The 14,895-nt window shown below is 35.1% G+C and overlaps 2 protein-coding genes across 3 annotated transcripts in view; one reads left to right on the top strand and one right to left on the bottom strand.

Annotated features, from left to right (window-relative positions):
- LOC123545138 (fibrillin-1-like) overlaps nucleotides 1–8,507 on the top strand; it is a 32,893-nt gene extending 24,386 nt beyond the window's left edge. For both annotated transcript variants that reach the window (XM_045331446.2, XM_045331444.2), the window contains 6 exons: nucleotides 1,579–1,692; nucleotides 2,822–2,935; nucleotides 3,307–3,423; nucleotides 4,811–4,930; nucleotides 5,229–5,250; nucleotides 5,647–8,507. In XM_045331446.2, coding sequence (XP_045187381.2) covers nucleotides 1,579–1,692; nucleotides 2,822–2,935; nucleotides 3,307–3,423; nucleotides 4,811–4,930; nucleotides 5,229–5,250; nucleotides 5,647–5,737 — 578 coding nt within the window. In that variant the 3' untranslated portion in view covers nucleotides 5,738–8,507. The remainder of the gene's footprint in view (nucleotides 1–1,578; nucleotides 1,693–2,821; nucleotides 2,936–3,306; nucleotides 3,424–4,810; nucleotides 4,931–5,228; nucleotides 5,251–5,646) is intronic.
- A 1,697-nt stretch (nucleotides 8,508–10,204) lies between these two features.
- On the bottom strand, nucleotides 10,205–14,273 carry LOC123545822 (T-cell-specific guanine nucleotide triphosphate-binding protein 2-like). The gene is made up of 2 exons (XM_045332127.2): nucleotides 14,069–14,273; nucleotides 10,205–12,822 (listed from the first exon to the last, which is right to left on the bottom strand). Exon 2 carries the CDS (start codon nucleotides 12,804–12,806, stop codon nucleotides 11,586–11,588), a length of 1,221 nt encoding a protein of 406 aa, XP_045188062.1. The 5' UTR covers nucleotides 12,807–12,822; nucleotides 14,069–14,273; the 3' UTR covers nucleotides 10,205–11,585.
- Between the last annotated feature and the right edge of the window lie 622 nt (nucleotides 14,274–14,895).

The raw sequence follows: 14,895 nt of genomic DNA, 5'->3' as shown, positions 1-14,895 counted from the left end.
TCGCAAGAGGAAACAACTATTTGTTTTACTGCTGCATAAGAATTTATAAGCCACCACAAGTCTGTAAGAAGATAGAATTGCAGGTATCTGTAATTGCTGACCTCTTTTGGTCTAAACTTTGTAGTACGACCGCTTAGCTCAGTAGGGAGAGAGTAAAGCTAAGGACCGCGAGGTCGAAAGTTCGATCCTCAGGTGAGGCATATGTTTTCCGTGATGATTGATAGAAGGACATTCTGTCCGACAGTATTCATTCATCCTCCACCTCTGGATCATTTGGGGAATTTGCCGTCAAGAATGACTGATCAGGTTAACTGTCCGCCGTTTCATAACTGAAATACTGTTGAAAAACGGTTAAACCCAAAATAAAAAAGAGTGCTATTGTGTATCAATACCCGTTTTACTCTTCAACCATACTTATTTTCCATGCTTATGCCATTCTGCGCTTCAGTTTTGCACCAAATACCTGTGTTAAACTGTCTGCAGACTTTATCAATTATTTCTCAAACATAACATGTGTTAACTTGTTTCAATTAATGCGAGTCATGTAGGAGAGGTATTTAATGCATACGAGTTATCGTTGTTTTGTCTTTAGATACAAACCGTTTAAAAAGTCTTGAGTACTATCGTTAGTTAATTTTTAACTCAGTCATTAGAAGAAAAGGTAGAGATATTGGATTCGCCCTTCCGTCGCGTCCGCGTCGTTGTCCCGATTTGGTTAAGGTTTTTATGTAAACTGGTATCTCAGTAACCACTTGTTTTGGATTCAAATTTCACACACTTGTTCATTATGATAAACTGACTAACACTACGCAGGTTTCATGGCTAAATTTTGTTGTTTTTGGAAAATAATTAGCAGTTTTTGGTAAAGTTTCTGCAAGTTAGCTGTTATATCAGTACACATTTGTTGTAATAGATTGAAACTTCACACACCCGTTCACTATGATGGTTTTAAATGCCGTGTACATGCGTCATAACTCTGTTTTGTAATTTTGTAGCATCGTGCTCCTTTTTCTACTTAGCATTTTTTGGTTAAGTTTTTGTATGTAAACTGGAAGCTTGGTATCTACTTATTGGAATGGATTGAAACTTCACATAACTGTTCACTAATATAAATTGACATGCATTGTACAGGTTCCATAACTCTGTTTTGCATTTATACAAAGTTTTTTCTCCTTGTTAGACTTTAATATCCATTCAGTTGACAAGGCTGTGGAATAGTCGAGGGCAGCTGTCCTCCAAAATCTCTTGTATTTTGCTGAGTTTAACGTCACACTGACACAAGTATGGATTATATAGCGACTTTCCGGCATTGAATGGTGAAAGAGGACCTCAGGTTCCCCTCCGTGTATTTGTTCATTACGGGCGGACACCTGGTTAGAACCATCGACCTTCCGTAAGCCAAATTGATAACTTCCTCACATGAAGAATTCAACGCCTCGAGTGAGGTTCGATCCCATGTCTGTAAGGTGCAATTGGTTTGAAGTCAGCGACCTTAACCACTCGGCCACGGAGGTCCCGATAGTTAATTAAAGCAATGATATAATAACACAATATTTTGTATAAGTAATTTTATTTCAGATAGGGATGACTGTATTGGTGTTTTGTGTAGCGGTCACGGTCAGTGTGAAGATGGTATCAATGAATATAGTTGTGACTGTTACCTTGGTTACACTGGTCCAGTCTGCGAAACAAGTAATTCAGTTATTTATTCCTTGTCATTGTATAACTTTGTAAGAATTATGTCTTAGCAAGTAGTTAAGTATCTCATACTTTAGTAATTTATTACAGAGTAAGCAATTGTGGACAGACAGAGGCTAAAAGGTTCGAATACGTTTTCAGCGGTGTTCATTATAGCGCTCAAGATACTAAATGACTTAATTTCACGAACGTAATTGCAGTCAAAGCGATAGGATGTAATTTCAGATAAAAAAAGGTCATTTCTAGACATTCCAAAACATATAATATATTTAGCAAGCACGTTCAGAAACATAACATTAGAGAAAAATAATGAAAATCGGATTCTAAATGTTGAAGCTTTCTCTGTTGATCTTTTCGGATGGTTGTAATGTCTCCCACCAAACAGTGGTATGGGAGACATATTGATTTACTCCTGTCTGTGTGTGTGACAGTCTATTACAAATTTTGTCCGCATTCAAAGACGAACACCGTTCTCATCCGATCTTCACCAAACTTGAAGAAAATGTGTTTGACCATAAGTCCTATGCCCAGTTCGATAACTAGCCAAATCGGCCTATTTACTCTTGTCCGCGCTCTAAATCAAACATTTTTCATCCGATCTTCACCAAACTTAAACAAAATGTGTATGACCATAAGTCCTCGGGCAGTCTCGATAACAAGCCAAATCTCCCGAGGCACTTCAGAATTATGGCCCTTTAATTTCCCCATATCAGCCTTTTTACTCATCAGAGGTATATTTGTAGTGAGTAAAATGTATATAAAGACTGACATACTTTTTAGATGATTAGGCAGTAACTGTTGTAGGAGACATGCGCTTTTCTCGAAAGCAGCTCTAGTTTTAGTCTAAATTTCATTTTTAACAGTTTTATTGTTTAACTTAGAAATGTTAAGAATTAATGCATATTCCTCATTTAAAGCCCCTTTTGCTATATTAGTATTAATACAGTTTATCAGCTGTTACTTGTTAATAGTACATTTTACAATGCTGAATGTTCTGAAGAAACAGTTTCGTAACTTTGTCTATGTCGAAATGAAATTAATCTCGAAGAAAAAGCGTTCACCATCTTCTTTATATTTATATACATTTTTGATATTTGATGCGATACTATACATGTAACTTCAGACATTGATGAGTGCTCCTCAAGCCCCTGTTTGAATGAGGGTGAGTGTATTGATATGGTAGGAAAATTTGAATGCACTTGCGCAGCAGGATACACAGGTGACACATGTGAAACCGGTAAGTGGATCAGTATTCTTTTTTGCAAGTTTTATAAAAAAAATCTTGAACATGTGAGGAAGCCATCTAGCTGGCTTACGGAAGGTCGGTGGTTCTACCAAGGTGCCCGCTAGTATTGAAATAATGCACGGATAGGCACCTGCGGTCTTCCTCCACCATTAAGCTGGAAAGTCGCCATATGACCAATCATGTGTCGGTGCGACGTTAAATCCAATAACAGTTCTGATGTAGATGTAGTTATTCTACTTCTGTATGAATGGCCGAAGCTTAACTTTTAACTTTGTTAGTAGCATTCTAGAATATGTGTCAGTACTTTGTATTCTTTTTATTGAAATGAGATCTAATCTGACACTCACACTTCACCATTGCAGATATAGATGAATGTGAAAGCGGTCCGTGTTTTAACAATGGCACCTGTACAAATAAGGTAAACTCTTATACATGTGACTGCACCGACACAGGCTATGAAGGCGACTACTGTGAGATAGGTATGTCAAAGCTTCAGATACAGCAGTCTACAATAGCAGAAAGCATCATTATACCTTTGAAATACTTGCAACAGCAGTAACACAAGCACACGCGCGCGCTTACGCTCACGCACACGCACACGCACACACACACACACACACACACACACATGACAAAGCAAGGCAATAAATAAATGGCTTAATAAAGATAAATTAATTTGATTTTAAAAAGATATTCTGTCTAAGTGGTATGACATAATAAAAGTCATGTCAACCACACATAACATAAAAGATGACACAGGAGAGAGAAAAGATATTTGACATAGAAACATATAAAGGACAAATTTTAAAATATCAGGATGTGCTGGTGATCCTGACTGAAGAAGGAAATTTGTCCCAAAGGCTATAGCCAGGAAACACCTTATCTTTAACTTAGGTAATTAGACAGTTCTCTGTTCACCGGGAATTTTTAGAATAAAATGTTCACCATATAATCGTTGCCTACATATTTTAATTCTGGGAATGAAAATGCATAATATTATTTGGTCAACTATTTTCTGAGCTGGTAACCCATTGGGGTTTTACATTGTTTGTTATCAATATGAGCCAGAGGGTCCAGATTTGTCCCTGGGGGATGAGTAACCGAAGTTTAGATTGAGATTTTGAGTAAGAATACGGTCCCAAACAGAACATAACAAAACAAAATGGCGTTAGATTATGGTTCTAAGCATTGACTGTATATATGCAACTTTTCTAAACAGGATTTTAACATGACATTAACGCCTTAACAACATGACTGGAATTATTCTCTATCTAAACCGGTGGGAGAATAATAAGGTATATTGTTTTTAAACCAAGGGCTAGGAGCTAAAATGGTGTAAGTGCATATAGGTGGGAGCGAAAAATTCCGAGGGCTGTGAGCGAAAGAGATGTAAATATGTATTCCGAAGGTGGGGTGGGGGCGGGGCCGAAAGAGTTGTTAATGCATATTCCGAGTTGTTTGAGCGAATGACATTTAGAAGGGTGAAGCGAAAGAGGTGTAAATGTATATATCGAGGGATTGGAGCGAAAGAGGTGAAAATGCAAGGAGGGGAGATGAGCAAGAGAGGTGTAAGTGTATATTCCGAGGGGAGTGAGCGAAAATATTGTAAATGCATATTCCGATATTGAGGGGTGGGAGCGAAGGGGGTGAGAAGCAAAACGTGTGTAAGTGCATGTAGGAGTGTGGGCGAAAGATTGTATATACAGAAAATCTCAATCGATTTAATCCGTCGATGTGTATCATCTAAGATGGATTCTTTTAATGGTTTAATGTTTTGCTATAACTTTTCCTGCTCATAGCCATATATTAAGCATAATAGTAGAAAATGTTACAATGTATTACTTGTACTTTATCATTTTCATTTAGCTATAACGGATTCTAACTATGACAAGGTGATATTGGGAGTGTCGATAGGCGTTGGTGGTCTTGTTTTGTTGCTGATCTCATTCCTGGTTATAGCAATTATTCGAAGAAGATCATCTGAAGGTATTTATCATATATTAATTAAACTATTTTTGAGATTAGTACCATAAGGTAATTGCAAAATATTTCTTTGTCCAGATGTAATATATATATATTTTTTAAATGAATCAAGGTATACAACACGTACTGTTTCGGCTGTAGAGACAGCTAACATTCACTATAATGATTCAGAAATTGTATATGTCTTTATTAAAGGATTCCAAAACCTCTGTCGTCTTTATCAAAATTTGTCACATTCTGTAATGTTTCGTTTCAAGAACAAGGTCGAAATAACTTTAAATGCAATATGTTGTTGTTTCAGAAAAAGAGATGGATCTAACAAAGTAAGTCAGGCTTTGTTGTTCAGTTTGCAGTTTGAAATGATCCTACAATCATTGTGTATAGTTTTGAAATGCTCCATAAAATGGTATTTGGATTTGCAAATTAACTCCTAGGCTACTAGAGATTACGTTAAATGGCTGTTACTTTCCGAAACGTTTAAATGCGGCTGTCGACATGGCTGATTTTGTAATCGCTCCAGTCACGAGGAAATAGCAGGGTTGAACGACGTAAACAATCCTGTTTTCCAACGCCGGTACTTTTATATACTAATATAGCATGTGTATTCTTCCTTGTTTTTATTTTCACACCATCAGCTGTGATGCTAAAAAATGCATTTAAAGTGATTTCAAACAAAGATTTAACGTGTACATCATCTATATATGTTTTTTTTTCTTCAGTCCTCCTGAGAAAGCTCCGAGTTCCGTCGTTGCAGGCGATGATGTGGTAGACAGTGGCCAAGTTATTGTGGAAACTTGGACTAGACTATGATAAAATGTTGGGCAAAATAGTGCTGTTATTCTTGATATCACCAGTATAAATAAAGACGGTACAAGTGAAAAATAGCGGCCAGAAAATGAATTCCTCAGCTAATATGTGAGCCACCTCATGAATCGTTCATGTATTAAATAGAGAATACGTCGACTGAGATCGCACATGGGATTACTAAATTTCACTTGATATTGTATGCAGATATTCATTGTTTAAGAACGGAGTTTTTTTGAACAATTGTAAAGGTTGGCAATTTAGTAAATTATTCATTTCTTGCCTGATTATATTGCCAGTGTGTTGATTTAAGGTATCTTTGCATGTGATTTTATGCATTCACCGAATATATCCTGAGGTTAAATGCCATCATAAATAAATGAAAGCTAAAAAAGACAAAGGCATCGCATATTTTCATTCACCGTGGGTGTATCCAATGCAACTGCTGAATTAAAATGCAGTGTATCTGGTATATGCTGGCGATATTATCTACTATATTATGTTGATGCACACATTAAAGAATTATTGTTGGAATTTATAATGTTACTGTATCACAATAAAACCACAAAGTGATAAAAAAGATACGCGATAATGTTTTTTTTTAAAACTTGGCATCACATCTACATAAGCGGATTGAATTCCATACTGATATCGTTTTTTTTTTTTTTTTTTGCTATCTTTAGAGATTTATTAAATTGAAATGTACATAAATCAAACTAAAATTATGTAACAATGCAGGAATTAACCAGAAAATCGGACACCAAACAAAAAAGTGCAAAGCATAAATGAAAAAGTAGCCATTCTGAGCACTGAACACTGTGATTTGATCGGCCTGTCCTTATGCCTAATTTTCGGTACACGGTAATGCTTACAGTGTTGTTTCAGAATGAGTGTTTTTGAAATCTTTATATCGTCAACATTTCTTTCCAATCAGTATTACTTAAATGTCTAAGGAAGTCGTATTTGACTACATATCTTTAGAATTGTTGAGCCGGTTCCTCGGTGGTGCCTGTAACTCCCGAAAATGGATGATCATTAGCACTTGGTGTTTAGCTCAAATACAAGTCTTTAGTTTAAGAAGGTGTGTCCACGTATCAGCGTGTATCTTAATTAAGAGGCACGCAATGGCATTTCTTCAGTTGTATTTGCAGAAACCTGACATGTATGTGTCAAAACATGTGTAACATGTTTTATGTGATGTTCGAAACCGGTTTTTGTAGTTAGTTTCGGCCGTACCTTTTACTTTGAGTCAGTTGTGTTGTGCTATTATTTCTTGGTCTTTGACATCGTTTTATTTCATGTACTATGGTAAAGATAAATGATTTATATATGTGTTTCAGTATTAATTTGCACTTCATCATTTGTGTACTTAACTTATCATAACTATATTGTTTGTGTTCGTATTAATCTCAGTGCCTGCTGAAATTGTTCTTAGTTTTAGCTCACCTTTCACGTTGTGACAGGATGGGCTTTTGTGATCGCCCTTCGTCCGTCGTCCATCCGTCCACAATTCCTTGCGAAACACAGAGACCACATTTTGAAATCAGTTTTGATCAAACTTGCACACAACTTGTACTGGCATAATATCTCGGTTCCTTTCGAAAACGGGCCAGATCCCATCATGGGTTCCAGGGTTATGGCCTCTTAAAGGGCCAAATTTTGCAAGTTTTGATTGTGAACACGATAGAGACTACATTTTGCGATAAACTTTAATCAAACTTGCATACAACTTGTACAACTTTTATTGGCATATCACGATTCGCTTCGACAACTAGCCAGATCTCATCATGGGTTCCAGAGTTATGGCCCTTAAAGGGCCAAAATTGCTATTTGTGCTTTTGCAGCCATATAGAGACTTCGTTTATAGTTTGATCTGATACAAACTTGCAAGTTCAAAACAGGGTCGTGTGCGGTCTAAAACTAGATCATCAGGTCAAATGTAAAGAAAACTTGTTAACACTCTTGAGGCCTCATATGTGACCCTATCTTCATGAAACTTGTTTAGATTGTTTGTCTTCTTGATTCCTGGATAATCTTTAGGCCAAGTTCGAAACTGGGTCATGTGGGGTCAAAAACTAGGTCACTAGGCCAGTTTAAAGGAAAATCTTGTTAAAACATTAAAAACCACATTTTAAATTTGAAACTCATGAGAATTGGTCAGAATGTTTGTCTTGATGACCTCTAGGTCAAGTTTGAATTTGGATCATATGGGGTCAGAAACTAGGTCACCCGGTCAAACTAAACTCAGGGGAGCGATATAGGGTCATCATTGCCCTCTTGTTTTTAAGCACACACTGTTCTTTACTACCATGGCACTCTCGCAGACCTTAATACCGTTAACATGTTAAATAACTCATCGTGACATGTCATCCCGTCATCATGGAGCCTTCGCAGACCGAATGTAACATATAGACTTCTTTAAAGAAATCCTTTTCTTGACTATATTTTTGGATGGAAAACATTAAAATACATACAAATGTCAGTTCATCATTCAACAGAAATTGTTACTAACCGGATAAATCACGATGTTGTTAACAAAAACAAAATGTTAGAGGAGGCTTTCAGATATTAAGCTTTAATATTCAGCTTAGAATTTGTAATAATTATATTGTTTCTATTACGTAATTGATCAATATAGAAAATTTGATCAAGATAGTATTTTTCCAAATCGGTAAAGGTTTTATATGTCACATGCTCAATTTGTTATTTACTTTATATGTATATGTACCGTGTGTAAATTAAGTAGACAAATATATTTGCAATATATATATACTGACTTGAACTGTTGAGTGTTCCTTTTCGTTTTCCTTATTTGTTCGATTTCTTACAAGCTAAAACATACATACTTGGCCAGTGTACTCATACGATACCAATCCGAAAGAAGTGTTAAATTTTGTATGTACTTTTTTATGAGTATCAGGATACAAAGAAAAGCAAAAGTTACCTGAAGGAGCGTAGATACATGTACTCCATGTAGGCAGCTGCATACACATGGTCCTCAAAAATTGGAAATAGAAAGGGATAAACAATGAAGTTTAAACAATGATAAGGCCTGGTCGCTAAAACGGATATATATATAATTAATTTTCTTCTCAATTTACTACTCTGTGAGGACAAGCGAGGCAAGTGAAAATGTCCTGATCATGTGGTTCTATCAATAACTTTGTCTGATTGTGTTTGAAATGATTGAAGATACCAGATTAATCATATTTTGTATTGCATTTTTCCTGACATGGGTGAATAAAATTACATGATTCGAGCTCCAAAGAGGAATTAATACTTTTAGTCAACGAGCTTAACAAACATTTTGTACTGAATCTAAATGAATTTAGTATTCAATCTGTCACATACAAAATATGTTAAGATAACATCGTACGTTGACTCGAATACTGTTAACAAGAACGACATAACAATGATTAGGAAGCTTAAATCATGATGTTAAGAAATGTTCCGTCCCAACGTCATCAGTAATAAATTCAGTTATTGTGTAAAAATAATAATCTAGTATCAATTAATTTACAATCACTTCACTGAGGGACTAGATTTAAAATAAAGGACTCACTAAGTATGTACACGCACCGGCTTATAGGAATTTTGTTACACATATATATTCAATGGACTCCGTAATTTCAAAAGAACAAAATGTAGCAAAATAAAAAGGTGGAAAACCACAGGTCGCCCAACACGACATGTACGAAAATATTGCGGACTCGTTTTGACTGAGCCTGTTCGTGGACGGTAGTTGGAATCTACGCCCTCTAGCCCCGGGTTGAGCTCAACATTTACAAATGTTATAAGCACTAGAATATGATTGAGAGACATCAACAGATGTATTCATACGGCTGTGCACATGGAACCTTCAATGATGCACAGAGTGCAATTCCATGAAAAGCGGCTTATGTCCCCTTTCCCCCCTTCCCCATCCCCCCCCCCCCCCACACAAAAAAAAACGACAAAATAATAGCTTTATCCTAAACTAGAAAACAATGGGTAGAACTAAATAAACTTACATTTAGGGAGGAAATTTGTGGTTATGGAGCCTGCAATGATTCCAAGTGTTGGAGCCGTATTTTTGGATATTTTATTCCGTGAGTTTACTCCACGAATGAAGGTTACTAGTGTATTCATGTTTATTTTCCTACATATACTCAAGCGCATATACAGCGCAGTGACAAACACTTTTGGTGTTCTTAGTTTGTGATGTTAAAAGTGTGATCGAATAAATTTGACGAATTGCTTTGGTTTTTCCTTGATGTTGTACGAACACCACTTAGTGACATGCAACATCATATTTACGGAGTAATTGATATATGCAATTTTTATATTGGATAATGCCTTGATAAAACTGTAGTGACTGGAAAGTCTGCTCTAGAAATCGGCCAACATTTCATACTTAATCTCCACACATTTTTAAAAATTTTCGTTTGATAATTACCAATAACTCTATGGTAAGACAAGAAATAAACAGATGAATGTATAAAGTAATTTATATTATAAACTAAATATTTGCATAATAATTATGTTACTTTAACAGCTAACTATTTTGACAATGCCATGTACATGTATACAAAAATGCTACATTCAAACATAATTGGGCCTAAAAAAAGTTTGTTTCCAGTAACATGCTAAAAAATAGGATAGGTAGGTAATTGTTTTTTAAATCTTTTTATCAAGAGTTTTTTTTTTCGGAAATTATTTTTGTGTCAGAAATGAATACAGATAAGGGGTTATGCCTTTAGAGCATCAGTAAGATGATTTCTAACATCACTGACCATGTTTAAAGTGGAATTATGGGCATTTTTCAAGTAAAAATCCAGCTGAAATAGATGCGTGTGTAAAAAAGGTGGAGGAAATTATAAAAAGTGTAGTTTTACAACTTTTTGTAAAAGAGTTGGAATAAAATCTCCAAGGCCATAAAAAATTAGAACCGGGCGAAAAATTTAGGATACCGGAAACAAACAAGTTTTACGCCTTATATGAAATTTTGCACAAGTAAATAAATTAATGTACAGCCGTATACACGGTGCATATTTCATACAAGAAAGAAGACGTCAAAACTAAATGTATTATATTAACACTTAATTACTACCGTCTATCTAATGTCATAGAGAACAATACATTAGCTCACGAATAAAGTTACTAATGTACCCACATCCTTGCCAAACATTTAACACTACTTTGATATCTGCATTCTTTTTGTATTATTTATCTTTTGTTTATCCACAACATCTGTAAACTTTGCTTGGCTGATTCCCTAATGTCAATGAAATACGATCTAAAACTGCTTATTATACAGTTATAGGATCGAAGTTCAGCCATGGCAATAACATATCGAGTATCCATTTTGTTTTGTACCCGCGATAGATAATTTATTTACCTCCATATACAGAGAGCTGAACTATCTCACGAGTGTCTATCTATTGATTAAAGACTGATTGCAAAGATCACTTTGTATATTTGATATTTATAATTCTAAAATATGTCTGATTCAAGTTTATGTAAAACATATGTTAATGAAATATTCAATTTAAATCTGATAACTTCTTTAATTGAATAAACACATTCAGGCGAAACTATACGGAAATTCTGTATAGCCAATTCTAACTTTCAAACGCGATACAAATATTCTGCTACAGTACGTCTTTCACTTCATGATAACAGTATGAGACATTTCACAATGTAAAGCAAACATTCCGCACGTTGCCTTTATATAATTTCAGTATCCATAAAAAATCGTATAATTTTTACAAATAATTAACTTGATATTTGTTTCATTTTCAAAGATTTTCATCAACCGAATGCATATATTAATCTCCTAAAGTACAACCCTAAAATGTGAATATATTTGGCGGTTTCATAACTCAGCGCTCCTGTATTTCACATATTCAATCATTCGCAACGCGTCGGTTTCCATCATGTCCAGAAGTCTGTTTAGAACATAATATGTAGATCCAAAAGATGAGTTCCCGGATATCAAGCCGCCGAGAATTGGTGAGAAGCTTTGAGTGATACCGTCTGCCACATCATACACGCTCAACGTCTTATACTGATTCAAAAGCCCTCCATCTGCTAATTGGGAATAATTTGTTTTAAACGCAGACGCCTTTTTGAGGCTTTCAACCGTTGTGTCTAACGATCGAGCAATTTTCAAAATTGAAGCATCATCCAAACCAAATTGTCGCCTATATTCTTGTACTTCCGCTATAACGGGTTCTAAATCCAAATAGAACGAAAGTCCATAGATGTGACAAGCATTTTCAAGACCCGACATCAAAGCGATAATCCATACCCGCTTCTGCAAAGCGCGTCTCTTTTGCTGCATCACCCCCTTCGCATACACGTGTATGGTCAATGCCATTGCCTCCCATTTCCGTTCCGACAAATCACCTATCATTGCATCCGCTAACCTAGGGCCATCATATTTACGAACATCTGATGTGGTTATGAGATAAATGTAATCCGCTTTAATTTTCGCATCTTTGACAGATTTGGCAAGTCCCTCTCTTATAGTATTCAATGTTTTATTCTGAACATCTCTCGGGTCAGATTTTTTATTTTCTTCTAGTGCTTTTTCCACGCATATATCAACATGAGTACAAACAAAGTAGAACTTTTTGTTCAACGAATACAGTTGACTAGCAAACCAGAAATCATCTTCAGTGAACGTAGACTTCCCGAATATCAGGAAGTAGTCATATCTATCAGCCTTTATGTTCTTAAAGTAAAGGTCCTTTGTAAAAGCTCTTGAACCTAATTGTGGCAAGTCCCAGAATTTGAGATAATGCTTGTTCGGATGAGAATACGGTATCGGTTCTATTGTAGTTTGACCATAGTTTAAAGCTGCTCCAATTTTATCATCTGCTTTTATTCCTCTTATATTATTGATGAAACTAGACTTTCCAGCACCCAGCGTGCCTGAAAGAGCAACATGAATTGGAACATCTACCCATTGGTCGCGTTTCTTCACTAACAGCTCTTTGAGTCCTTTATAACCATTGTCTTCAAAATGATCCTTGACCTCTTTAGCATCGTCTTCATTTACCGATAGCTCAAACAACAAGGAATCTTTTTCCATTGCATCAGACCCTTTTCTGAAATAAATACTTTTTACATAATCTATTTTAATATAACCATGCTTAGGCAGACTGCACTGAAATAATCTGGTAGAAAAGTAAAACGTTAGTTCACTTAAAGTTCTGTTATTTCTTGTAAATTCATATTTTGGGACGCCATTGAAACATTGTTTTCTTCCGTTCTGTTCTGTCTGATAAAGTTAAAATAAACACAAAATATAAAACGACAAGAAAATCATCTTATCTTCAGAAATTTCATATTAAGGTAGTTCTGCATGTTCGGATCGAAATTGTTTCTACAATTAATTAATTTCTGATTTTTTTAAAACAATTCAGAATAATTTTATACTTAAAAACTTCAACAAATAAAAGGGAAAGGATCGTTTGCTTGATTTCTTTGCTAAACTGATTTGATAAATTTGAATCCCACGCAAATTTTCCTATTGGAAGTATATGGGAAAATCATAACTTTCATAACATCTTTGAGAATAGAAATATTTCTACAAAGTAGATTTTAATGAAATTTATCTCAGTTGTAAATATACACAAGGCTTAAATGTGGTGAAATGAAATATGACCATGATTAAGGTGAACCGCACATTTCATGCTAATTCTGAGACATTAGTTTTAATTATTTAACGTGGCAGATGTTTTAATATCATATTTTAACTTTAGAAAGATAGTAAATATCATCTGTAAAAAGATCCTTTAGAAGCATAGAATGCAACCAAGAACAATAAAAGCAGACAGGTTTGATTGAGTCTGTTCATGTAACTTTTCCATTGTAACAAGCTACTCACAGATTGCCATTAATTCATAAAATGATTTTCATTTCCATACGTCAAGTCCAGGCTTTATTTTACGTTTTCCGGATAAATGACGTTACGCCATCACTTCCAGTTTATCAAACGTGCAGAACTACCATAAAAGGGAATATTTTGCACGTCTTTTGACTAAATACAACATTAATTAAGGTGTTTTACAAAACACTGCTATGACATGAAATCTATAATAAATTTTCAGGACTAACATGATCTATAAAACAAAGGAATAATGATAATTTTGGCAGTCCCAGAATTTCAAGATGACAATAAGGTATCGGTTGTATGACAGTCTGACCTTAATTCCGGCACCCAGCGTAGCCGAGAAAACAACAATTTGAAGAAGCTTTGACTGTTAAAGAGTTTGACCTTGCTTCGGAGTTCTAAAATAAATTCAGTAAAGATACCGACGAATGCAGTATTTATATAAGAATACTACTTACATGTATCAGAAATTAACACTTGCGTTCATTATCACTATATTTAAGTCCACAATTAAGGCGAGTAAAGAGCGCCATGTTTTAAACAAGTAATTTTGTTCATATTAATTGCTGATTAAGACAAAGCCTACTTTTCCAATACTTTACACTTTAAGTTTGAATAACTCTTCATCAAGTCATATTGTATCAACCTACTACATATTTGTTTAAATACAATGAATAGATGTAGCGATAGTTGAATTACATTAAGACTTTAAATCATCGATATTTTAATTGTTAAAATCTGTTGTAAACCCAATGAACATTTGACGTTTAAAACTGGTTTTATGGCTTCGTTAAGAGTTTTGCATTTTGGTCGAAACAATTCTTTTTATTTCTCCGATTATAGCAAAAAATGCAAAAACGCCAATAAAGTAATTTAATACATAAGCAGTATGTCAGTCATATATTTTGAATGCCGCCAAATATTTTGACTATCTTAAAGACAACTGCGCGGGGAGACTTTTTATGGTCGCGACACTAAATACAACAACAACGTTCTTATTGATTCAGTGTTGGTATATTTTCTGGTCCTTTGGGATCATGGAATACATTCAATTGACGTGTAATAGAGTTCCGCTTAAGCCGGTCCAAAGGAGCGTGATCTCGAGGTGTTACATATTTCATTGCCTCTCAGACGCAATCAATCCGAGTCTGCTATTATTCTGCTTGGCTGCATTCTTTGCTCCCACGGATTTTATTATTTATTATATCACTTCCAAATGATCTACAATACCAGATACGAGTTCCTTTATTTCCCGTTGTTTTCAAATCTTGCAGTAGGCAATTGC

This window comes from Mercenaria mercenaria, chromosome 1 (genome assembly GCF_021730395.1).
Source record: "Mercenaria mercenaria strain notata chromosome 1, MADL_Memer_1, whole genome shotgun sequence".
In the NCBI taxonomy this organism is placed as follows: Eukaryota; Metazoa; Mollusca; class Bivalvia; order Venerida; family Veneridae; genus Mercenaria; species Mercenaria mercenaria.
Note: the sequence above shows the minus strand (reverse complement) of the source record. Positions and strands in the feature narration are given on the sequence as shown.

Excerpts from the sequence above, each read along its gene's own strand:
- LOC123545822 (XM_045332127.2), bottom strand. The coding sequence starts at position 12,806 with ATGGAAAAAGATTCCTTGTTGTTTGAGCTATCGGTAAATGAAGACGAT.